This window comes from Mastigoproctus giganteus, chromosome 5 (assembly GCF_048544385.1).
Source record: "Mastigoproctus giganteus isolate SK-2022 chromosome 5, ASM4854438v1, whole genome shotgun sequence".
Lineage (NCBI taxonomy): Eukaryota > Metazoa > Arthropoda > Arachnida > Uropygi > Thelyphonidae > Mastigoproctus > Mastigoproctus giganteus.
In genome coordinates this window covers 221,352,414-221,380,348 of record NC_143579.1, presented here as the reverse complement: position 1 = coordinate 221,380,348, position 27,935 = coordinate 221,352,414, and the positions used below count along the sequence as shown (strand labels likewise).

Here is a 27,935-nt window from a genome sequence, read left to right as displayed (position 1 = left end):
CCTGGCTATCGAGACATCTGTTCATGTGGAAAAAATGTTTGTAAAAAACCACACAGAGGCTAACATTTTGTGCAATAACTGTTACAATCAATCCTCGGATGACTAAAATAGTTTATTTCTGTAAAATGTTTCATGACATTTTACAGAAATAAACTGAAATTATATTGTGGTTTTTTGGGTTTTTTTTTATAATTATAATGCCTGCATTTTAATGAAGCAAATAATCAACAATAAAGATAATTTTGTTTGCAACATTGTTTTAATGTTATTTTTAATGAAATTAAACCAAACTTGTACAATTTTCAAAAATAGAGTGCCAAAAACATGTGCGGGCAAAAACAAGAAGTGCCCACCTTGCAAATAGACGTAGGTAACTTTTCTTGAAAGTTCTAGGGTTAGTGCAAAAATAATGAGGCTAAATAAGAAATTAGGAGATTAAGAATGCAATTTTATTAACTGCACTTAAAAAAACAAACATCCTGTAATATGTAAACATAAAAAAACATAAACATGCTTTAGTATATAAACAAAAAGGGGGATGGTAATTCTGTTATTAGCATTAGCAAGGGCACATGATGCAAGAAAGCAAGCTTATATAGCATCAACCAAAAAAAAAAAACACCCACACACACACACACTCTCTCTCTCTCTCTCTCTCTCTCTCTCTCTCTTCTCATGTCATCCATTCACTCGCTCGAAATGTTTGTCTAGTTCTGCCTTGAATTTGTTTAAGCTATCAACTTCTACGACAGATGGAAGTGTGTTACAGCAATCAACCACTAACTGGCTAAAGGCAGACTTCTGCACATTATCCTACTTTCTTTCCTCAATTTAAATTTATGCCCTCTCAGGCGATTATTCTGAGCAAGAGGAAAAATCCCATCAGCATTGAGCATGCTCAAACCATTCAAGGCTTTATACACCTCAATCACATCACATCACCCCATAGGTGCCTAGTCTCCAGACACTGTAATTTGCAAAACTTAAGCCTTTCTTCCGAAGAGCAACCCTTTGTTCCATTCACTAATCTTATTGCCCTTCTCTGTACTTGTTCCAACATCCTTCTCAATATGACGCCTCCAGACCTGTATACAGTACTCAAGGTGTGGCCTGACCATTGCCTTATATAAAGAGGATAATCACCTCCTTATCCCTGCTAGAAAAATTCCTGTATATCATTGACAAGACACCATGAGCTACTCTTGCAGCCCGTCTGCACTGCTGAGAGAACTTCATATCTGCCTGCACAATTACCCCCAGGTCCTTTTCCTTCTCTACCACTGTCAGTGTAGTACCACAGAGTTGATACGTTGCTCTGGGGTGCTGTTTCCCATATATAGTACTTTACATTTGTCAATGTTAAACTTTATTTGCCATCTCTCAACACATCTGCTCAACTTTTCTAGATCCTTTTGCAGCAGCAGCGTACCGTAATTTGTGTCATTAACAACCCTGCTGACCTTCATATCGTCTGCAAACTTGGACATTAAGCCTGATATACCATCATCAGTATCATTAATGAATACAGAAAACAAACAATGAATCCTGGGTGACTCCACTAATAACATTATTCCACAACGAGCAGTGTCCATTGATTACCACTCTGTCTTCTCCCACTCAACCAACCCTTTATCCATAGCAGCAATTTGCCTCTAATGCCACACTTCTCCAATTTGTGCAGCAGTCTTCCACATGCAACAGTATCAAAAGTCTAAGATCCAAATATATGGTATCAAAATTATTCTTTGTGACTACATAGTATCCAATCAGATTGGTCAGACAAGACTTCCCCTTAACAAACCCATGCTGTGTCCAAGCTATAACTGAAGTCTTGTCTAGATGATCCTGCAATGCTTCTTTGACCAGTGCCTCCATTAATTTACCTGGAACAGAAGTTAAACTAACATGTCTGTAATTACCTGTGTCCCCCTTTGATCCTCCTTTGTGGATTGGGGTCACATTTGTACATCTCCAATCCATGGGTATCTCCCTTGAGTCCAAGGAAGCTGTCATAATTATGTCTTAGGGTTTGTTTACTTCCTTTGCTGCCTTCTTTAATATAACTGAATAGATTCCTTCCACCCCAGGTGCCTTTCTTATGTTTATCTTCGACAATTTCTCTTGCACTTTACTCTCAGTTATTACAAGATTATCTAGCTTACTGCCAGAGTTTAATACACCTCTGGCATTCCCCTCCCTGAATAAATCCTCATGTATGAATGTAGATGCAAAATATTCATTTAGTTTGTTAGCTACCTGAGCAGGATCATCAACAGTTGAAACATCGATATCAAGTGGACCAATTTGTTCCTACCCTTCCTTCTAGAGTTTACATAAGTAAAGAACTCTTTGCTGTTTTTCTTTGCATCCTTTTCCAAAGATTTCTCATAATCTGCCCAACCTCCTTTGTGATTTTGTTACAGATCAGCTTATATCTGTCATAGGCTTCTGTGTCACATGTTAATTTATGTGTATCCCATGCATTTTTTTTCTCTGCCACATGTCTGATTAGTTCATCTGACATCCATTTTGGCCTAAATCTTGAACAATATTTCTTTGTTGGTATGAAAAGCCTAGTAGCTTCCAAGATTAATCCTTTGAATGCTTCCCATTTTGAATTTGCTGCTGGTAACATCATCAGTTGGTCCCACCATATAGAATTTAAATAGTCTCAGACCCCCGTAGTCGCCTTTACGAAAGCAAAAACTCTTCCCTTTACCCCTGATGGTAGTTAACTCTTTGAGTAAATCCCACTTCAGCACACTGTGATCACTGCTACCTAGTGGTTCCTTTACCTGCAGATTCTTAATGCATGAAGAATCACTACTGATAATCAGATCAAGAGTATTACTCCCTCTGGTTGCTTCCCGAACATGGAATGCTTCTATAGAAAACAATCATTCAATAAATCCACAAAAGCCTTGCTAGTGTGTGAGTGACCAACCCACAAACATTGAATGTTCTACTTGATCCCCTTCGAATATGTCTGCTTTAGATGTAGAGGGTGCCATTTCTTCTAATGCTTCTTCTGTGGTAGAGGGTACATTTCCTTGATGGTTTTCTTTAGAAATAGTAGCTGCTTTTTTCAAAAATTTTCTTATCTCATTGTTTCATTGATGCTCAATAATTGTTATTGTGTTTTGCAGCAGATGCACTTGTATTACTTCTTCCATAGTAAAGCTTGAATTTTGTTCAAAAAACCAAATATTTTCCATGCTTAATTCTACAGCTGTCCAAGTTATATTTTCAGTTGTGTCAGTGTGCCTTCTATATCTGAACCTAGTTTCTCTGGAGTAATGACACTATTAATTATTTCTTTACCTGAGAATGATTGTGATAAATCAATCTCATTATCAACAGCGAATCGTGCATCAATATCTCCAACTTCGAGACTAAGTAAAGGATTGAATTTTTTGCATTATTTCTTCAATACTGCTTTGCTTTGACCTTACATTAAAACCGTCAATATCATCTTCATCAGATGGTAAGTTGGCAGACATGACAGTTGGCCATAATTTCCTCCATTCTCTCACAAGAGTGACGGGTTTCACAGTATTCCAATTGCCTTAGAATATATTGCATCTTTAATTGTGAAGCATTGTTAAAAGTTGAGAATGGAGAAAACCTTGCTAATCAGTAGACCCCCGCTATTCGTGGTCGCTCATTTAATATAAAATGAAACCTTAAAAAATGCGAATTTTAAAGCACTGTGAACATTTTCCGCCATGAAAAAACATGGGTGTGGCTAAAATTATCTTCCCCAGTCAAATTCGAGAAAGATAATTGGGCGCTCAGTGGGTGGCAAAATTGCGAGCGTGGATGTTTCTCGCTAATCCTTGTTCAGTATGTGTTATGCGCTTGACATGGAAGGTTTCGTTGTTTACTTTTAATTTATATGCTTATAAATTGATATGCTTAGAAAAGTGATAAATCTACCGTTTTGCAGTGTAAAACAAACTTTTTCGAGTGTGTTAACTGAAGAAAGTGACTTTATTGTGGACAAGTTCTATCTAACCCATACAAAAATATGGCTACGAATAACAAGGGAAATGTGAAAATATCAAAGAAGGTGATGACATTAACGAATAAAATTGAGCTATTAGACAATTTCTGATGGTGAAAGTGTCTCCTCAGTGGCTAAACATTATAAAATCAATGAGTCAACGGTACGATCAATCAAAAAATCGGAAGAAAAAATCTGCCATAGTGTCTGTGAAAACGCGCTAATTGCTTCAAAAATTTTCTCTGTAACTCGTGATGTTAAATTAGAAAAAATGGAAAATGCTTTAAATCTGTGGATAGAAGACCGAACTCAAAATAAAATTCCGTTAAGTTCACTCATCATTCTTGAAAAGGCAAAACTCCTTTATCAACACTTTAGTGAAACTGGTGATAGCGCTGGCGGGATAAGTTTTTTAGCTAGCAAAGGCGCTGGTTTGAAAGATTTGTTTGAAATTTCTAAAAAATATTACATTTAATATTAAATTGTTTCTTATTTTCATTTCGATGCCATGTGCTTGCATTTCACTATGTACTGTTTATGTACATAGTCGTATTATGAAGGTACATATAATACATACATAGACAAAATTTTAGACTAGTTTTTCTTATATATTTCATACTTTGGAATGGAACCCCTTTATTACTATGGGAGCCATAACTCAGTATTCGTGGCATTTCTCAGGAACATAATCCCCGCGAATAGCGGGGGTTTACTGTATTTCATAAAACAACTTCCGTAATGGCATTTAAAATTTTGGATAACTCCTTGATACATGGGCTTGAGTGTGAGAAATGACATTGAATGGTAAATAACAGGAAAAAATATTTCCACAATCAGAAACTAATTTGGATTATTGAGGATGGCCCTTACAGTTATTGGAAGTAAGACTCATTTAGAATTTGGACTCTTTCCCCATATCACATAAATTCTTTTGAACTGCTAGAATGAATTCATGAGTGAAGCAATATTGAAAAATTTCCTTATCAAACCAAGCATTTTTTTTTTTTTTGCACTTGAAGTTCCATACAGAAATTTCTGGGTTTCTTTGTGCTCACGTGTCATCATTTTCGGGACCCACCAGGCACAAACCTTGTAGCCTGTATGATGGTTATCACAGCAGGTTTCCCTATACCTATTGCATCGCAGAGTTTGTGCATTGTGATGTGGCAGTCCTCTTTGGTCAGCACGTTGATTTGGCTCTTGTTGTCTGTTGTTACTGGCCGGCTGCGGCTTGTCAACAATATCACTTTTCCCACTCTTAAAGTGTCTTACCCAATCCTAACTGTACTCACATCTATGGTATTGTCACCATAAGTATTTTTGAGACACGTATGGATTTCGATAGGCATCCCTTCTTCCTTGGTAAGAAATTCAGTCAGCACTCTTTGTTTGATACATATATCTGTAACATCCACCATTTTGAACTATCTGTGTGAGCACTCATGAGACTGATCACAATGCCACTCATCATGGTGAAACTAGAGACCTCTAGTCACCACTCAGTGACACACAAAACACTCTTGCTGTGACTTGACCGACAGAAGGCGGTCTTTTGAACTTGTGTGGTGAATTTTGATGGTGCCACTCCATCAACTGTCTTTTCCTTTCAGGGTCGGGCGCCTCCGTAGCCAGGTGGGCAGGAGCAGCAGTGCGTAGCACACGCTTCTTGATTAGACCGGGGTTTGAGCCCGTGACCACCAAATACGGAGGATGCGGAAAGGTCAGGGAATGACCACCGCATATCCTGGAGCAATATGGCCTTAGTTGCTAATGCTCCTAAAAACCAAATAACAAACAAACAAACCTTTCAGGGTCATAATGGTGGACTCAGGTTTAGTCAGATGTGACTATACGTGAAAGAAAAACTCTTCCTTCATTCTTTGTTGCACTGGAGAAATTTCGTACAGATGACTTTCTGGGCTTCTTTGTGCTCATGTGTCAGCATTTTTGGGACCCACCAGGTGCAAACCTGGTGGGTCCCAAAAGTAGCCTAGTTCCTTTATGATGGTTATCACAGCAGGTTTCCCTGTACCTACTGTATCGCACAATTCGTATGTTGTGATGCAGTGGTCCTCTTTGATCAGTGCTTTTCAACAGTGTCACTTTCTTCACTCTTAGTGTCTTGCCCAATGTCTAACTCTACTCACATCTACAGTATTGTCACCATAAACATTTTTTACATGTGTATAGATTTCAATAGGCATCTCTTCTTGTTAAAAAATACAATTGCCACTCTTTGCTTGATACATATATCTGTAATATCCACCATTCTGAACTATCTATCTGCTGCACTCATGAGACTGATCACAACGCCACTCAATATGGTGAAACTAGAGCCCTCTAGTGACACGTGAAATGATCTATGGCACCACATTTGAAAGCAAAAAATTAAGAAGCATTACTTTCTTACCGGTCTTCGTATATGATACTGGAACAGTATAACTTCCTCTCACCCTCCTAGCCCAAGGTGATACTATTGTTAGTTGTTGACAGTGGATATCAGCTGAGGTGGTCTGAACTGGTTCCATTACCTCAAAATAGATTGTTCCTGTTGTATTTCACCACATGCAAAACAACTTTTTTGGGTGTTTTGACCTGGTTTTGGCATAGGAACTGTGTCACCTGATACAGATAGATAGATAGATAGAGAGAGAGAGAGAGAGAGAGAGAGAGAGATTGATTCTTGCACTTTCTCTTAACATACAGATGCCATTTCTTATATCTAGTAACAGTTCAGTAATGAATAAGTGGTTCAGTTTGTGTGATCTACACTCTGTCTGCTGACATCAGTCTCTTGGAGGTGCTCTTGTACAGTAGATCATGATGAAGTAAGTTTCTTGATTATTTTTTGTTAGGGATCTGTCTCAACAACCAATCAAAGCAGATTATTGTCCAGCTCCATTAGCATTTCAGGCATCTAGTACATTAGAATATGCACTGAAAATCTTTTTGGTGGCCATTGTTCCATGTTATCCAAAGAAATTCATATATTTGGCATCCATTTTTTCACTGTTATCCAAAAAATACACCATGGAATGATGTCTTCTGTTTTTGTTTACTCATCTTGTATGGAGGCACCTGGAAAGAAAGAAAAAATTATCATCAAACATTTTAACAAATGGCACAATTACATTCAGCTACTTTTCACCAATGGCAAATTCAGGTACTTTTTTTTTTTTTTTTTGCATGAAATGCATAGTAAACAACATCTAAAATTAAATTAGGATATATAAAAAATAGCATTAATTTTGTATACACATAATACTAGTGTTTTAGCTCAAAAGTGATACCAGCTTTTCTTCTTTTTCAACCATTGTCAGGCCACTGCAGCTTCCGTCCATTGCACTCCTGCAGTCTCTCCCCCCCCCCTCTCCATTGTACTTTAGGCCTTCCTCTTCGTCTTTTACTATCCATTTGTCTCCATTCATTTTCTGGTCCTTCTTTCATTACTAAATCTTGCAGTGTCCACCCCATTTCCACTTTCAGCACTTAATGTGTTATTATCTCAAATATTATTCCAGTTTTTGTTCTGACTTACTCATTTGTTTTCCTGTCTCTTGGGTAATTCTTGGCATGCTTCTTTCTACCCTCCATTGTGTTAATTTAATCTTTTTGCTCAATCTTTCTGTTAGATTCTAGGTTTTACTTCAATATGATATTACAGGCAAAATACACTGATCGAATACTGATATTCTTGGAAATTTTTTCATCTCCAAATATATTTCTCATTTTTTCATAAGCTGATTAGCCAAATTATTCTTCTTTCAGTTTATTCTTTTTGCCACCTTCCATGTTTATTAGTTGCCCCAGATATATGCTGACATTCTTTATATTTCTTTGTTTGCTGTTTTAACAATTCTTATAGGTGTATGTTTATTAGTCATTATCTTTCTCATAGCCATGTTAAAATTAGCCTTGGTGCTGCCAGAATTGCTGATGTTTTTACTGTATTATATGCTTTTCTTATAATCCACGTGCTGAATATAATGGTGTATCATATTCATATATTTTTTCTGATTAACTGTCTAATTATATAGTTATGATCTTATTTTATTATAATCACTTCAGAAACTGACTTGCTCCCATGGCTGTGAACTCTGTCAACTCACTTGTGTGTTGAGTTTTGTGACTTCAGGGGACAATTAATCAAAGAAGCTCCTAATCACCATTCCCTTACGCCTGAATGTGAACAACTGTTAGTACAAAAGAAGATTTTTATGCACTTCAAAATTTTGTGATCCAACTATTCAGAAGAAGGAGTAGGATGTTGTTGCAGCTGGAGGGGCATGAGCCAGATACTGAATGACAGTTAACAAGGGCTTGAAAAGGTCATGATGTGCTACATTAGGATGGAATAGACACAGGATGTGAGTGGTGCCATTCTGATTATAGGTGGGAGTCTACTCTGCAAACACTATGGTTTCTAAAGAACCTCAAGATACACCATCTAGATGCCTCGTCTGCTAACAGGTCATTCGGAGAAGTTGTTGAGAAGGCTGCTGAGGCCTTTTGGGCAGGCTTGTGTCAGAGAAATTGGGGCTCCAGTGAAGGGTTAGACCCCTACGTCGAGCCTGTTGGATTGCATTGTGGTTGCTTTCTTGATGGGTAACCTGTGATGCTGTAGTGTTATTATGGTTCCAGGGACTGTAGTTGGAGACTGATTGAGGTAGTCCCCTTTACTGTTAACTACTGTACTGTTGGGACTTCAGGTTTGAGGAAAAGTTGACTTCATTGTGGCTGCAATTCCTGGTTTAGACTTCTACTGCCTGGATTGGACTTCTACTCATTTTGAATCTTCGTGGTGGACTGGATCCTTAGAGATGTCAACAGAAGTGTCAACTGGATCCTTGGAGATCGTCACAACCTTGTGTTGGGACTTTATAGTGTCAGATACCTTCATGGTATTGCATTGTGATGTGAACATTACATTGAGAATGAATTGGTCGTCTATGAGGGAATCTGAGATGATTGTACATCACTATTGTTCAGTAGTACAACATTGTAAATAGGTTGCTAGGACTGCATGGTATAATAAGTAAAAAATGATAAATAAGGCAGTTCTCTATTTTTATTAATTTATTTTATTTTATCATTATTATTTTTTGTTCCCTTTCTTAAAGATAAGTTCTGGGAATTTTTCTGAATTCAAAATATATTGCATAAAGATTAGCTAGTTGAGGTGAGACCATGTGCCCTCCCAGTTCCAGAAGTTCGATTGAAATTCCATCTTCTTCCAGAGCCTTTTCAATCTTAGAGCTAATTCAACTTGTGGAACTTCGCCTTCCTCTTCAATTGTTCCTTGTCTAAATCTCTATCTTTGTCCATATACATTTCTGTGTAAAATTCTTGAATTCTTTTGATTATTAAAAAACCAATGTTTGAAAATTCTCAGAATTTTCGAAAAAATTTTTTTTCCTTTTGTTTCTTTGATTTTCTTACTAATACAGTAAACCCCCTCTATTCGCGGTATCTGTATTCGCGATCACCGATTTAATATAAAATGAAACCTTAAAAAATGTGAATTTTAAAGCGCCGTGAATATTTTCCGCCAAAGAAAAACATGGGCGTGGTAAAATTATCTTTCCCGGTCAAAACAGCGCTCAGTGGGTGTGGGGGGAGAGGGGTGACAAAGTCGCGAGTGTGGATGTTTCTCGCTAATCCTTGTTCGGTATGTGTTATGCGCTTGTCATGGAAGGTTTCATCGTTTGCTTTTAATTTATACGCTTATAAATTGAATAAATTTATAAATTGATATGCTTACAAAAGTGATAAATCTACTGTTTTGCAGTGTAAAACAGACTTTTTCGAGTGTGTTAACGAAAGAAAGTGACTTTATTGTGGACAAGTTCTTTCTAACCCGTATAAAAATATGGCCACGAATAACAAGTGAAATGTGAAATGATCAAAGAAGGTGATGACATTAGCGAATAAAACTGAATTATTAGACAAAATTTCTAATGGTGAAAGTGTCTTCTCAGTGGCAAAACATTATAAAATCAATGAGTCAACGGTACGATCAATCAAAAAATCGGAAGGAAAAATCCGCCGTAGTGTCCGTGAAAACGCCCTAATTGCTTCAAAAATTTGCTCTGTAACTCGTGATATTAAAATAGAAAAAATGGAAAAGGCTTTAAATCTGTGGATAGAAGACCGAACTCAAAATAAAATTCCCTTAAGTTCACTCATCATTCGTGAAAAGGCAAAACTACTTTATCAACACTTTAGCGAAACTGGTAAAAGCACTGGCGGGATAAGTTTTTTAGTTAGCAAAGGCGCTGGTTTGAAATATTTGTTTGAAATTTCTAATAAATATTACATTTAATATTAAATTGTTTCTTATTTTCATTTCGATGCCTTATGCGTGCATTTCACTATGTACTGTCTATGTACATAGTCATATTATGAAGGTACATATAATACATATATATACATAGATAAAATTTTAGACTAGTTTTTCTTATATATTTCATACTTTGGAATGGAACCCCTTTATTACTATGGGAGTCATAACTCAGTATTCGCATTTTCGGTATTCGTGGCATTTCTCAGGAGCGTAACCCCCGCGAATAGTGGGGGTTTACTGTATAGGGTCTAATTTCACACATCATTCTTTTATAGATAGTTTTGCATATTTCTAAATATTCTGTTTGGTTTATGCTTGTTGAATCTTTTTCTTTTTATTTATTATTATTATTTTTTTAATTTCTCTTAGTTTTTTCATCAAATCCATTGTCTCCTGTGTTAGTTACTTTTCCTTCTGATTAATCTGTCATTTTACATATCAAAAAGTGTATTTGTTAATTGTAGATGCATTTTTTTTAAATAACTTTTATTATAGTTAGATTGATATTATTATGTATATTATTCTGTCAACATTTGTTCCATTAAATTCCATTTCAAACTCCACTGGAAAATAGGATTTTCTATTTATATATACACTGAGTGATTGCTGAATTATGACCACCTACCTAATACTTCGTAGGTATTTGCCCTCAGTACAGCAGTTATCCGATGTGGCATTGATTCGACAAGATGTCTGAAGTATTCGGAAGGTATAGCCAACCCAGCTGTGTGTAATATTGTCAGCAGTGCAGGTATGAAGGTGATTGGTGTATCAGGACGCCTGATTTGCCTTTCCATAGTGTCCCAAAAGTGCCGTATGGGATTGATATTCGGAGGCCAAACAATTTGCTGGGAGTCAGAACTGTCTTCCTCAAACCATTCCTGCACAACTAGTGCCCGATGGCTTAGTGTATTGTCTTGGAAGACACCATCGCCATTTGAGAAAAGGTGTAACGTAGCGGGGTGTATACAGTCAGCAAGCAGTTGATGACAGCAGAGACCACTGATATGTCGTTCTACGTGCACCATGGGTCCAAGTTCCTGCCAATGAAATGCCCCACACCATACAACCGCCTCCACCAGTCTGCACTCTTGATACCATGTATGATGGATCAAGAGCCTTGTGTTGTTGACACCAAATCTGTACATGGACATCCATGGTGTGAAGTAAATAACGGAACTCATCTGACCAGCACACCTTCTTCCAGTCTTCTGATGTCCAACTTGCATGCTCTTTGCACCAGGCGAGTCTTTTATGCTGATGAACCTTGGTTTGGAGAGGATGCTGTGTGGGGTCATCTGCTGGTATAGCTCATACTGGCGAATGTGTGACGCATGGTCATCCCAGATATTGTCCCGGGTTGGCCCATGTTGTATTGGGTAGTCAACTCTTCAACAGTGCTGCGCCTGTTTGCCTGTATGAGTTGTTGGACCCGGCACTCACCTCTAACATCAACCTTTCACTGACCTTTGCAGTTTTGCCGCTGGGTCGTTGTTTGACCATTTTGACGCCGGTCCTGGTACACATTAACTACGGTGACTCTCGAACACCCCACCAGTTCAGCCATTTGGGAAATCGAGGTACCAGCTCGCCAAGCACCCACAATCTGTCCTTTATCGAATCCGATAAATCCTTCCTTTTACCCATCATGCTTGGAATTTTACTACCTACTGAACCACTGACACCTTATCTATGCTATGTAGGTCGACTAACTCCACACTCACGTACCTCATATGGTCAACGGGTCGCATTCAGTTTTCATAGGGTGGTCATAATTCAGTGATCACTCAGTGTAGTTCTGGCATGATAAAACATGCCATCCTTTGACTTATGAAAAAAAGGAAACGCTAAAAGATATTAACAAATACAAACAAATTCCTACTGTCTTTTTTAAGGCTGAGTGTCATAGGGTACGATTCTGTTCATACGTACTAAGCCAACCTAAAAAAATGAAATAAGGTAGTCAAAACAAAGCAGCACTCACCTTCAGCAGTGCAAATATGTGGCTTCCACCCCAATGAGACACTTGCCCACACCCACCAAAGAATGAGTTTGCATTTTTTGTGTGAATGATTAAAAAATAGAAAGAACTGAAAACCCACGAACATTACCTATTTGAGGCAACATCATCTCTTGTGCCCTCCAGAGAGGATAGTATATCAGTCATTGACTGCTATCTGGTGCAATATAGCCTTAGTTGCTAATGCGCTGATAAAACAAAACAACCAAACCATTGACTGCTATCTAGGAAAGTGCCAACGGATGTCCCTATGCAAACTGAACCAGATAGTGAGGATCATATAGAGACTTGATACGAGGTCACTGATTGAAGCTACCTGTTGACTGGAGCTAAATAGTTCTGAAATCATTCATAACAATGACTGAGTGTTTAATAAATAACATAGTCATATACTAGATGATTTTAGTCAATTAAAAAAACATTAATTTATATTGATTCGTGGATAAATCTAGTAATTTCTAAAGAGCCTAAACACAAGCTCTTTCACAGGAGGGGCATATGATCCTAGGCAGTAATGACTGACATTCAGTGTAGAATTATTTTCTCAAACTATTTCAGTTTTTATTAGGAAAAAGACACCTTGCATATGTTTGTTAGAAAGAAAATTTAATAAGAGCTAACTGATACTAATAAATAAATGCAAAGATATTAAACTATACATCCTGCTGTCTTGGAACCTTCTTCACTGCTGTTATTTACATAAATTAAAATAAACTGCAGTGAAGTCTTTAAAATCTGGCAACCTTGGGAATTTAAAATTTTCTGGATTTTAGTGGGGTATACTAAGTGATGTAGCAGTTTTGGAGAAGCACGTTTCAATGAATAAGCACAAATAACTGAACTTATTTACATCTGTAAGCATCCATAATGACCAAAATATGGCTTATAATGTAAATAACAGTTCAATTTACTAAATATGAACAAATGACATTAAACATAGTCATAGCAAAGGTTGCCACATACCATAATATTAGTTTAAATGAGTGCTTAGTACAGTATCAGACAGAATATTAATGAATATGCATCAGAGAAAAAATATTTTCACATTGGAGAATAATAAAAAGAAATTACTGCTTTTAAGCAGTAATTATAATGAGGTGTGTGTATTCTTAATCAGTTTTCCACACGTAATAACAAAAATTGCTAAGTTTTGTTTTCCTGCCATTATATAACTATAGCAGAGAAAAAGCAGCAGGTGGCTAGATGTTATTAATAATGTTTTCTCTTCCAGTGTTAGTACAGAATGGGGAACTGAGTGTGTGTGGCCTTGAGCCACCTGCTGTTTTCCTCCCTGCTTGAGTTGTCACTAGACACCATTTACTATCTGTTTGGAAAACAAGGCAATTCATTGCAAAGGAAAGTTTGTTCCGCTGTAAGAATTAAGACCATTGTCTATGTAGTTTAAATCCTTCTGGTGGCAAAAACAGATTAAAGGACAGGACAGCCCTGCAAGTATCTGGGGAGAGAGAGAGAGAGAGAGAGAGAGAGAGAGAGAGAGAGAGAGAGAGAGAGAGAGAGAGAGAGACTGTTTTGCATGGATTCTTAAAGACAATTGCAAAATCCTGAAATATTAAGAAAGCAATGAGTGCCACATTGCTTTCTTAATATTTCTGGATTATATGATGTTATTTTTTTAATAAAATATGATGGATTTTAAAAAGTGTAATATATAAAATTACATGTTAGAGAAAAAATATACCTGAAAATAAAATAAAACAAAATGGCAATGAATGTCCTAAACTGCAGCAGCAACCTGAACAAAATATAGTCATGTGTTCTGTCATCATACAGTTTGACTCCCTCTTCACATAGGTACCCAAGTGAGTTGTGAGTACAATAGGTAGTTTATTTATTTTTTGTCTAATGCTTCCTTGTACCATATCGCTAATACTGATATTATTGGACCTAAAGAGAGCCTAACTTCTGCAAGCACTTTTTCTCTTGTTCTACAAGAGAAATATAGAACATGAAAGCGAGATTCATCAATTTCTGCTTTTAATGCAAATAATAACTAATCAACTGCATTAATGCATATTTCAAGGCATGCTTGAAAATACCCCCCCCCCTTCTTTCTGACCTGATAATAGCTTAGTGCAGTGGTTTTCAACCGGGGTGCCGCAACAACATTCTAGAGATGCCACATAATTTGGGTTTAAGTTACTTAAACTTATTATTATTTTTTAATTTATATGTTTATTTCATTATAAAATGGTGTACAGTGTCTTTTTAATTTTGTGGTGATCTATAATCGTTTACTTAGTACTTCTATATAAAAAATAAAATTATGTACTGTATATATAAATTTGTATTATGAAATTAATTTTTATAATTATATTATTGTAATAAACATCATATAACGTGTGTATACACACACACACACACGCACACGCACACACATGGATATATATACAGAGAGAGAATCGGATTAAACAGGCAGAAAATTGAGTAGGGGTACCGCAAAATAAAATAAATTACTTAGGGGGTGCCGTTATTAAAAAAAAAAAAAAAAAGGTTGAAAACCACTGGCTTAGTGTATGAACTGCATGGGAGTTCTTTTAAGAATGAGAAAATTGAATAAAGGATAATTTAGAGCATTTATGTGGCAGATATTTTCTGCTTGAATAGCATAAAAACCAGATGTTGTTTGGTGTTTGGGTCATGTGGAGGAAGGATGCAGATGATCAAGATATGATACTCCAATTTCAGGATATGACACTTGAGTCTGCATCAAAATTAGATTTGTCAATAAGGACCTCAAAGCCATTCATTCAAAAGTACATTGATGTATGCAGATTAAGAGTTGCTTCTATAATGTAATATGCACCTTTAACATTTAAGTCAAGATTTTGGAAGAACATAAATTTAGTAAGGGTCCATGCAAATATGCTGTTAACTAAATTATTTGTATACTAAGGGAGAAAAAAAATGATTTACCAATGCAATTTCAGTATTGTGTTGAAATTACAGGCATTCTTTGCATGTAACATGTAAAGTGTTCTGCATAATTTTCACGGAATGCTTTCTACCAATTTATGGTGCTTCAACAAGAATATTTTACCATTTCTCTAACAGAACAGTTTTTAATGGGGGAAGTGACTTTGGTATCCATTGATGAGCACTCATGGTTTTTCCAGTTTGTTAAAACCGTAGTTCTGTTGGGCTGAGATTAAGGCTCTTGGTGCCGATTCCGTTGTTGAGCTGAACACACTGGTTTTGTGACTTGGGCATTACCCTTTTGGAAGATTGGATGTTATTTTAGATGCAATAATCTCTTTTACAAGGTAGCATCCACAAAATCCATTAGTCTAGTGGAGATTTTTTGGCAATAAAAGGCAAGGAATAGTTTAAAATGGTGTGCTTTTTAATTGTATTCTTTATTCCAGCACTGTACCATATAATACGGAAATATCGTAGTAAAAGCAGTCTTGTTATCTAAAAAAATTATTTTCCAACTTCCTCACGTCGAACACACAGTGATGCGAAAAGAGGAATTGAAGTCTAAACCAAACATCGGCTAACTTACCCGGAAAATTAGTTTCCCTATACCGAACTCGCACTACTTGCTTGGTAAACAGACAGGTCTGGAGCAGAAGTCAAGAACGATATATTCATTGACAGGTAGTGACAAACAATGAAATGGTGGCCAGCGCGACAGATGACAAGCTACTGTGTAGTCATTGTTTTTTTTTTTTTTTTTATGAAAACCCCAAACACGAAAGATATCAAAACCTATAGTACTAAGTACCGTGCATGGGTTGGAGGAGAAGTATGGGGGGGGGGATGCCGGACACTTTGCTCTAGAGACTAAACATGGGTTTCACCACTTCAAGCCTCCAATAAGCAAAGTGGTGGTATTTCACCGGTTGATGAAAGTCATCTACCATTATGATGTCTATTTATGAGTACAGAATGGTGCATAATTAGTTTTGTAAGGAATGGTAAACAGGTAATAGTAGCGATGAATCTTTTGAAGATGGAAAAAATTTGTAAGGAAAATAAAAAGCTTTATTTTTTGATGAAAACTAAATTATAAGACCGAAATTGTACTGTTTTGAGTGCAATGATTATTTTAAATTAATTGAATCATGAACAGAGTCATGTGGAAAGTTCTGGGTATTGTTAAAAATGTTCTACGCAAGTTTCTTTATTAAAACATAGTTTTATGGAAAATACAAAACTTCTATTAAAAAAGATAATGTATATTATATACTTTTGTTTAACATGCATGCAAGTAACTACGATAGCATTCCATCTGGAGATTTCGAAAATAACAGCAATTAAGTTTTATAAGAACCTAAGAGATATTTGCGAATTGCAGTTGTTAAAAAAATACCATTAAGTTGGGTGGATCGGGGAAAACTGTAGAAGCAGACGAAATTTAACTGCTAAGAATAAATGGGTGTTTGGAGTATTTGAAAGAGAATCAAAATTCATCTTCATGAAATTCATAAAAAATCGGAAAGCAAACTCTTTTACGCACTATTAGAAAAGTAGTGAAGAAAAATACTACTATCATAAAAGATGAATGCCGTGAATACAGGCATATTACAGCCTTAGAAAAAAAGAATTACAAACATTTAACAGTGAAACACAAGGAACATTTTGTAGATCCACATACGAATAACATCAAAGCCCAGTGGAAGAGACTAAAAGACTAAATGGCAGCCGTAAATTTATGGGAAAAATCATGAAGATACTTCTCAGAATATTATTACTCAAATTGCAAATAGCTATTGAGGTCAAATTATATGATTTGTATTTGTGATTTTTTTTTTTTTTTTTTTTCTGAAAAAGTTCCGTTCATTTTTATGTTCTTCATTATGTTTTTTTCTCATTATTAAAAGCAGATTTTTGGATTTTATGGGTATTTTTACTGTATTATTGATTTAGGTTTGGTTACGAAAAAAGGAAAAGGTTTCTTTATTTTTTGTTTTATTTCATAACCTGACCTTAAATGGTAGGTTAGGAAATAATAGAAAAGGTTTCCTTATACAAGGTTATCCAAAATGAAGTCCGGGGTTTCAGTACAGGAATTGCTTGAAACCTCGGGACTTCATTTTGAATAACTCTGTATTTCGTGACCTAACCATAAAGACTAGGCTAGGAAATAACAGGAAATGAAAGATTCTTTGTGTATATATATATTGTGAATAGCTATTGAGGTGTTGATTGATATGTGTGTATCCGTACGAGTGTCTTTATAAATACAGTAATAAAAAATTGATATTTTGTTAATAAACAATTTATGCCCTAGTCCACCCATGATTCTAAAGAAAAAAGGTCGGGTTACCCCTCCACTTCGGGAGGGGTTCAAGCTTCCATGAGATTCAAGTGGAGGTAACCTGACCTTTTTTCACTATTAGGGCATATTATTGAACAAAAAATAAAAATACAGTAATAAAAAAATTATTTTTTGTTAATAAACAATTTATGCATAGTCCGCCCATGATTCTAAAAAAAAAAGGTCAGTTTACCCCCTCCACTTCGGGAGGGGATCAAGCTCCCATGGGATTCAAGTGGAGGGAGGGAGGTAACTGACCTTTTTTTTCACCATTCATTAGGAGAACATTCATTAGGGCAAGTGATACTGAATCTATGTTATCGTCTGTTGTGTCCATGCACCAATCAGCACATTGTTTGCCACGCCTACCTGTCAATCAATATATTGTTCTCAATTTCTGCTCCACACAGATAACACCTACTGTGTTTACCGAGCAAGCAGTGCTAGAGTGCAGTATCAGGAAACTAATTTTCCGTGTAAGTTAGCCAATGTTTCCCGTGGTTCTTGTGTTGGCTTTCTTTGCCTTCGCCCAAAATTCTTTATAAAATTAACACTGAAACAATTGTAAAGTGCACAGAATCATAAAGAAGTTTTACATCTATACCTTTTCAATTAAAAAATAATTTGTGAGCAGATTGAAAATGAATACCGTACTGAAGGAATACTGAAATTCACCGCGATGTAATTGAAACATTTATTTTTATTTATTTATATATTTTTAAATACATCAGTGTGTCCTTTAGGGGGCTGAATAATGAATCCTACAGATGTATTATTCCTTATTCGTTATCCCAGATAATATTACTATATATATATATATATATATATTAATTTGTTTCTATTTGAATGAATCCTTTAGAATAAAGTTGTGAGATAGCAAAAATTGAACTCGAAAGGTTCTGGAATTTAAAGCAATTTGGAAATAAGAAAGTGGATATGAAAAATACCTTCAATAAATATTGAAATTATGTGGTTACATAAACAATTAATTTTGCTGTTTAGATTAATGAAGTAGGTTACACATAAAAGATACAGATAGAAAAATTCCTCATTAGAAAATAAACATTATACGATTACATAATACTAACTATGCTGCTGTTGTTTAGGTAACTGGAGTAGGTGGTACACAGGTAATAACCACTATTGATCCCCGTCTCACTGCTTTAGGACTACCTCAGTATCCTCCTTTACCCGCCAATATGGATCCATCTAAAATTGAAGAAATAAGAAGAACAGTATATGTTGGAAATTTGGATTCTACTGTGAGTACAAAGGAATAGTCATTTCAGTAATATTTTTATAACATTTTTTTATCACTTCCATGATGTACCTAATGATTTATTTATTTATTTTATTTACTTTTTGTTACAACCTTCCATAATAGTTTAAATGGTCATTCACATAACCAGTTTGTGGTCTGACTAATGAATGAAAAAATCACCCTGCACTATTATCATCAACAATCAGATAATAATAATTTGAAAATATTTTGTTATGGAAGAGGGTGTCTGTTTCTGTAAAGATATTAGTGATGTTTTGAATGAACTGTGCATTGAACACAATCCTAATTAATGGTGTATATTCACTGATGCCTCAAAATTAAGTTTAAAAGTGGTTTTACTGGTCAATGGAAATGCATTCCCATTAGTTCCTGTACTTCACGTTTTTGGCTTGAATAGGAAGTGATTTTTTTTTTTTTTTTTTTTTTTTTTTTTAGGCCCAAAATTAAAAGAGAATTTTTGTTGGACCTTAAAAAGATTATCTTTTGAGAATGAAGCTACAGGACTAACAGATTGGCAATCATTTAAAATAGTTTGCATAGGTTTTTTGGAAGATGGAAAGAATATTATGAATCTCTGATGTCAACTTTATTGCAACGTTGGAAAGATATGAGCAACCGAATGCCTTTGAAAATACATTTTCTTCATTTAAATCTGTTTGTCCACTTCAAAATTTGGAAGATGTAAGTGATGAGCAAGTGGACTGCTTTCTTCAGGACATATCCATGATGGAAGGTTGCTTCTGGTTTCTTAAGAGGGGGGGGGAACAAAATGGACTTTTAAGGAAAAACTCTCGAGTGTTAAACATTTCTAAGGAATTAGATTGTATGTAGTACGTTATATGTTCAATTAAAGTATTTTAAAATAAATCAGGCTCATTTTTAAGATTGTGTGTGTGTGTGTGTGTGTGCGCGTGCGTGTGTGTGTGTGTGCGCGCGCACGCACGCAGGGTGTCTACACGGTATAACTTCAGGAATGAGTTCCTTGTATGAAGACAATAAAAATGTTTTATATCAATATGGTTCTGGAAATGCTTGGTTCCCAAGTTATTAACCGGAATATCTTATCTCCCTCAGGTGATTTCCTTCATCATAGGGTACTGACAGAATCTGGTGGTTTTCCATTCCGACCATATACTCAAATCAGGAGCAAGCAGATATGCACTTTATGTATGGTTTGGTGGACGGCAATGCTCTGGAGGCTCGTCGTTTGCACCACGAAAGTTTCCCAGAACAAAGATGTCCAGACAGGAAAATGTTTGAAGGTATCCATCGCCACCTTTGTGAACATGGGACCTTTACACCTCGTGCTGCCGACAGAGGACGACCAAGATCTATGACCCCTGAAGTAGAGGAGGAGATTTTGGATGTTGTGCATGCCACTCCTGGAATCAGCACACGCAGAATAGCAATGCAACTGGCTGTTCAATGTTAGACTATTTGGAGAGTGTTGCGAGAACTCCAACTGTATCCTTACCATCTGCAATGGGTACAGGCCTTGTCACCAGCAGATTACCCTGCGTGAGTAATGTTCTGCCAGTGGTTCTTGCAGCAGTTTGGTACAACTCCTCACTTTCCTGCCTTAGTGATATTCACAGATGAAGCACGGTTCACACGAGACGGAATCCAAAACTTTCACAATCAGCATATATGGGGTGAGGGAAAACTCGCATGCAATTCTTCTATCACATCACTAACAGTGGTTCAGCCTCAACATCTGGGTGGGTGTTTTTGATGATAAGTTATTTGGGCCCATGTACTTCCAAACAAACTCACAGGGTAGGCGTACAGAATCTTTCGGGAAAACAACATGCCTGATTTCTTGGACGCCATGCCACTGATCGATCATTCATCAACAAGCACACTTCGTGTACGATAGCGCTCCCATGCATTTCAGCAACCTAGCCCCCAATTACCTGAATCAAAGGTTTCCTGGTCGGTGGATAGGTAGAGGTGGACCAACTGCCTGGCCTCCATGCCCAACTGATTTAACCCACTAGATTTCTTTTTGTGAGGCCATTTAAAGTCATTGGTGTATTCGACTCCGGTAGCTGATGTGGAAACTCTCCTCAGTCGAATTGTGGCAGGTTGTGAGACAATACAAAACATGCCAGGAATTTGGCATCGTCTTCGCAAGTCCATGAGATGTCGATGTGAGGCCTGTATTCAGGCAGAAGGTGGACATTTTGAACAATTACTATAAGGTGATGTGAACAGTTAAGTGTCATAGACAGACCTTCCAAACTCGGAAACCAAGCATTTCCGGAACTATGTTGATATAAAATATTTTTATTGTATACATATGAGGAACTCATTCCTGAAGTTATGCCGTGTATTTTTGAAAACAAAAAGGGGTGTAGAAATTGTGTGTTTTTGAGACACACCTTTTCTACATCCCTTTTTGTTTTCTTTAATTATGATTTAGTACGAAACTATATGACTGTTCTAGAATATACAGCAGTGCAAATATAAACTATAATATTTTGAATTAATAAAAAAAAAATAACTGAAAATTTTATAAAAAAAGATTTGTACTCTCAACTAAATTAAGGGTTACTGTATAAATTGTTATACAGTAACCCTTCATTATTCAAAGAGATTTAATTCCTAAAAAATGTTGCAAATATGAAACCCATGAATAGCAAGATTTTGGTGCCCATAGTAAAACAGTGTTACATTCCAAAGTGTGAAATTTAAGAGAAACTAACCTATTTGTGTATTTATATATCACTATTTATGTATTACACACCGATGAGACTGGCGCCTCCGTAGCCAGGTGGGAAGGAGCAGCAGTGCGTAGTACACGCTTCTTGATTTGACCAGGGTTCGATCCCGTCACCACCAAATACTACGGAGGATGCTGAAAGGTTAGGAAATGACCACCGCATATTCCTGGAGCAATATGGCCTTAGTTGCTAATGCTCCTTAAAAAAAACCAAATAACAAATAACCGATGAGACTGTCCCACGGGGGATTGTGCACCTGATGTGGATGGTGCGGCCACACAATTTCTACAATTTGTTTTGGAATAACTTTATAAAAATGCTTGAACATGGTAAGTATTGAACAGAATCACTATGATAAATTGGGAAGAGTGATTTCTTAGAAATCACTGTTGTTTTAATTGTCTATCTTTATTGGCATTTTCTCCTTGTCTCTTCATTGTTGTTGTTTGATCACATGACTGCAAATATATATGCATACCCTGATTGGCTGGTAAGCCATGTTGTGACACCACAGCAGTGATCAACTTTTGAAAACTTTGTTCCAGGGACTCTATCCACCCTCTTTCTGAGGGCGGATAGAGTCCCTGGATCCCCAAGGAAAAGAGAGATTAATAACATTGTCTTCCCCCCCAAAGGGGGGAAGGCAGCATTGCTGGTGTAGACACCACTAGAAACTAAGTCAAACAAATGGACCGGACAACTCCAACAAAGCCCACATCTGCTCCTCTGGCCCAGGTTGTAGCAATTGGACTTCAACTTGAAGAACTAATACGTTCACAAACCAACAGAATCTCTGCTGCTGTCCATCTACAGATCATTCAACATTGGAAAGAACTTGAAACTACATTAAAGAGTTACATATTGAAAAGGTCTTAAAGACAAAACTCACATTGTGACAGGACAAACACAGACAATCCCAGCAGACTGTGACTTGCATGCAGATGCTTAAGCCACAGCCTGTTGAAAATAAATCTACCAAAGGGAAGAAACCAGCAACAAAACCTCTACCAACCCATGAGATCTTGGGCTTAAATGAGGTGACGAAAAATACCATTGTAACCAAGTTGCAATCTCACTTCAAAAATGTAAAAGTCAGAGCCTTGGGAAAAATCTGAAACAGCAAAGTCATTATTGGAAAACTGCAATGGCTGAAGACACAAATATTATTAGAAGTCATCCTGAAATATCAAATCTTGGACCACACATGGAGATGCTAAAAGTTGGGGGCCTATAATTATCTACAATACCAAAAAATCTTGCAAATGAACAAATTACTAGAGAACATATACTCCCAAAAATTTTTAGGAACACATAACCAGAGAGAGGAAATGGAATATGAATTTCTACTAAAGCATGCTTTGCCGGATCCCTGGCCCTTTATAATATAAAACTGGACCTCCCTGCTGGGGTTTGGCAAATTCTAAGCAGCCAAGATCACATATGCTGGACCAGCCACCACTTCAGGAATCATTTCTGTATTACCAAATGCTTCTGTTACCCCAAGTTTGGATGCACATCACATGTCTGTGTAGGCGCCTCCGTAGCCAGGTGAGAAGGAGCAGCAGTGCGTAGCACACGCTTCTTGATTAGACCGGGGTTCGAGCCCGTCACCACCAAATACGGAGGATGCGGAAAGGTCAGGGAATGACCACCGCATATCCTGGAGCAATATGGCCTTAATTGCTAATGCTCCTAAAAAACAAATAACATAACATGTCTGTGTTGATAAAGACAGCACATATGGGCGCTGCTGTAAAAAGGCATGTATAATAAGTGTGAAAACAAAAATACCCAACCAAAATGCATTAGCTGTAAATCAGCATGCCTTGATTTCAATCATTCAATTATGGACGACCCTAAATGTCCCACATATCGACACACTGTCAAGCAATATAGGCCCAAAATAAATTATGAACCAGTCCCAAACAGCAGTTGTTGTCAGAAATGTAGCTTTAACTGTTGACAAACTTAATTCACTATGTACACCATTCCCTGCTTGTGCCAAATTACCAGCCAGCTTGGATCACTTCATGTCATTTCCCTGTACTGTAGACCAGAAGAAGACATATCACCAATTATTCAATACCTCCAGACTGCTCTAAACTTATTACCAGGCCAGAGAATACTGGTTGCTATGGACACAAATTGTAGATCCAGACTCGGGCATGGTCACACAGATAACCATGCTGCCACATATAAAAGTTGTGAATTGGAAGATTTCCTCGCCACACCATTTGTGGTTCTAAACCACTCCTTTAATTTACCAACCTTCAGTAGTACTCAGTTGGAGAGCAATACAGATGCCACAATAACTACCAGTGCCATAGTTCCTAAGTTCTCAGACTGGTGTGTCCATGAAGCATGGACTATACCAAATCATAGGGCAATCACTTTCTGCCTTCTCAGACAAGTAGGCCAAACTGTCACATATCATGACATCGCAGGTATAATTTTAAAAAAGCTGATTGGAGCCTCTCCTGCTGAGAATGCTGATAACTTCTCACAGGAAATAAAAGAAATGCCAAGAAAAAATGCTGTCCCCTGTATACTAGGTGTGAGAAAAATCTTCCAAAGAGCAAGAACAGCCTAGTCTGAGAATAAGACCAATGGCTTAAAAGAGACCTACAGAACTCTAAGAAAAACTATACTACCCTCATCAGAAACAAGAAAAGGGAAAGCTGGTAGACCCTTGTTGGTACATCTGGTAATGTGTACCCACGCTTGGGAGGACTCTGTTAACACTTCAACTTGGATGAAATGAAAGCAGCCATAGAGTGCACTAAAGAGAAAAGTGCATGACATGATCTTCTGGAAGTGATTAAAAGGGTTTCTGGAGGGGATCTTCTGGAAGTGATTAAAAGGGTTGCCTCTGCCTTCCCTAACCATCTGTCAAATCTATAACAATTACCCTGCTCAGAGTATGTTTCCTACCATCTGGAAGCAAGCAAATAAATACTAAAAATCCATGACAAACCTACAACTTAGGCAAGGTTTTCCTGGCCAATAGCCTTATTAATTCTGTTGGCTAATATTACTTCAAGAAAAAATGCATTCTTGCCATCTCCATAGATTTTATTGGTGCATTTGATGCCCTATCTCAAATAGGAATGGGGGCCACTAAACCTTATTTGAGGTTCAGTGTGGACTGCATATTGACTTGACTTGAAACGCATTGATTTCCAATATTTATATTTATTTATTAACACATACACTGGTGTTCAAAGAAAGTGCATCACCAGGAATTTCACATTTCTGACCGTTTTTCGCAATGGTATATTACATTAATGAGTAGAATCGCAAATAGAAATATATAAACAGAAGATATTTATTAATAGTTAAGGCAAACCTAAATATTTTACAGGTGCTCTCAAAATATTCCAAAATGAGCATTTGCAACCTTTATATAACAGATAACATTTCAGCCACAATTGTGGCTGAAATGTTATCAGAAGCCCTCAGTTTGCTTCAGTTTATCATTTTAAATGGAAAACAAAATGAAAAGTTCACCAGGTGCAAACTAATATTTAGTTGAACTGCCTCTGGCCCTGATGTCAGCAGCACACCATCGAGGCATTGACAAGATCAATTTCTGAAGATAATCAACTGATAGTTCGTGGTTCCAAACATGAATTATGTCTTCCTGAAGTTCACAAAGGGTCTTTGGTTTCTTTCTGGCAACTTCATATTCCACATGATGCTAACAGTTCTCTATAGGACCCGGGTCCATATTGTTTCCTCACCAGCTAAGAGTTGTAATGGACCGTTTTTCCCAACCATTTTTTCACCTGTTACAAATTTAAACACATTACTGTTTCCAACCATTTTTTCACCTGTTACAAATTTAAACACATAACTGTTGAACCTTTAATGCAGAAATGAAGCTAAAGTAACTACAGAAGTGCCTACTTACACTTTTTGCCCAATGACAAGGAGCAGAGTCGTCCTGAAAGATGCAATTACTTGGCAAGTTAAAATGGTCTCTAATGGTTAGCAACAATTTGCCTTCCAATATAGCCAGGTATCTATTGGCATTTACGAAACCTTTTATAAACTGCAGGTGACCTACTTTGTGATACAAAATGCACCCCCATGTCATTTGGCTGGTAGGGAATTTCACTGTAGACACCATACAGTCTGGATGGTATTCTTCACCACATCTACGGTGAATCGTTTGTCTCCTATCAGAGCGATGTAGGTTTAATTTCTTCTCATCTGAGAAAATAACTGACTTCCATTGCTCGGGGGTCCATTTGACATGCTCCTTACACCAAATTAATTGGGCCTTTTTCATTTTTTTGTGTGAGGAGGGGCTTCTTAGGACGACGGGCTAAGAGTCCATTTTTGAAGAGGCATATTCTGATTGTTATTGCACTTGCTACCACTCCTGTATGTTCTTCCCATTCTCTTTTCAGCTCAGAAGAAGAAGCTTTACGGTTTTTAAGGCACAAGCACCTCAAAACACAGTCCTGTTTTGGCATAGAGACTCGTTTACATCCGGTTCCCTTTTTTTCCTATCAGCAGAACCAGTATTCTTGAGTTTGGAAAGAAATCTACTCGCTATCGACTGATTACAAGTCACTCTATGAGCAATATGATGGGAAGAACATCCTTCCTCGCGTAAAGCAAAAATAGCACTCTTTCTTCGTTGCGTAAATTGCACGTAACTCGCCACCTGACACAAACATGGAATGACTGCAACTCTTTGTTTAGCGTGCTTATATAGCTAAAAATAACAGCTGATGCAATATTACGTCATCACCTACGTGTGTCAATCTTATCTGATGCAATCCGGAAGAAATATTTCCATATACATACTCATGTTATTCGGACAACAGTTACAATTTTAAGGGTGATACACTTTCTTTGAACACCATTGTACATGCATACAAATCAGATAGGAACTATAGATAAAAGAAAGGTATAATTTTATGATTTAATATCGAATAGATTCAAAATTAATATAATATTTTTTGTAAGAAACTATTTTATCAATATCAAGTATAAAGTTTTGTGATAATGCAGTTTTCACTATGGATGATAAGTGCTCACTTGTTAATCTCGCCCTATGTGAAGTTTTAATTGGCTTCGGAGTGAAAATAACTGCTCACAAAGGTGTACTACGAAACATTGCAAAGACCCTCACAGCAAACATGCACATTTCAACACAATGTCTTTGCAAGTAAGAATAAAAGTCAGGAACACTGAATTTTAACAAGTTCCATTTGAATGTTGTTTTCACACATCTTGAATTCTTCAAATAGCCTTTCAAATTACTTCCTACTTAAAGGGTATGCGTAAACCAAGGTTAAAAGGGAATTTTATGATTTTTGATTTTAAAATGAAATATCCGTGTTTTATTGTATTTTTATTATTTTGTTGAATATTTCCTAATTAAGTTTTAATCTGATTTAGGCGTACCGCGAGTGTTGTTGGCCACATGTTTGACACCTCTAGGCTACACCATACAAATGTGCCACAAAACCTCTACAGTTGCATAAATAGCTCATCAGATTGTTGCATAAATAGCTCAGGTCAGCGTTTCCCAAACTGTGTTCTGCAGAACACTAATGTTCCATGAGATGTGAAAAATTGTAATTAATAATTTTTTAAAAAATAAAATAAATTTTTTTTCATATTTGTAGCGTACACCACTTTTGTATCATTATAATTTTTTTTTTTTTTTTTTTTTTTTTGTTATTAATATTCTGGCATAGATGAAATAATAGACCATGGAACACTATTTTGTGGTTCTATAACAGATGCCATGCTTTGCATGGAGAAGTATGTGTAGGGGTAATGACATCTACAAAAAAGTAACAATGTAGTGATCTAATATGCCATTCATATGCAATTTAGCCTGGAGTACACAGATTGGTGGATAGAGGGAAACGAACTGATGTCATAACTAAACTCACTTCCTTGTATAAATTTTTTTCGATAATTATTAGTATTTCAAAATATTATTAAAATATGTGACCATGGATTTGTGGTTGAAAAAAAAGAACTTTAAAATGAGAAGCAAGTACTTCTAGTATTTCACCTGTGGTCAGTGAAAATGAATGAATACAATATTGTCACACTTCAAAGTGAGGATGAACAATCGCAGCATTTTGTTCCCCAAAAATCTGAAGTGAAAACAGAAACCAACTAATAAAAGACCAAAGTGAAAGTATGATGACAGTTATTTGAATTTCTGCTTACGTGTGTTTGAAATAAAGATGCTCCTGATGCACACTGCGTCGTATGTAATAAAATATTAACGAACAGTTCCTTGGCTCCCGCC

General features: G+C 36.6%; 1 protein-coding gene across 7 annotated transcripts in view; it reads left to right on the top strand.

Annotated features, from left to right (window-relative positions):
- Positions 1–27,935, top strand: part of Srp54 (splicing regulatory protein 54) — a 274,433-nt gene that overhangs the window by 67,754 nt on the left and 178,744 nt on the right. For 6 of the 7 annotated variants that reach the window (XR_016546991.1, XR_016546992.1, XM_090374416.1 and 3 more), the window contains one exon: positions 18,754–18,909. Coding sequence is in view for 5 of the 7 variants with exons in the window: in XM_090374416.1 (XP_090230542.1) it covers positions 18,754–18,909 (156 nt within the window). In the remaining 2 variants the exon portion in view is untranslated. The remainder of the gene's footprint in view (positions 1–18,753; positions 18,910–27,935) is intronic. The other variant, XM_090374418.1, reaches the window with a different exon arrangement.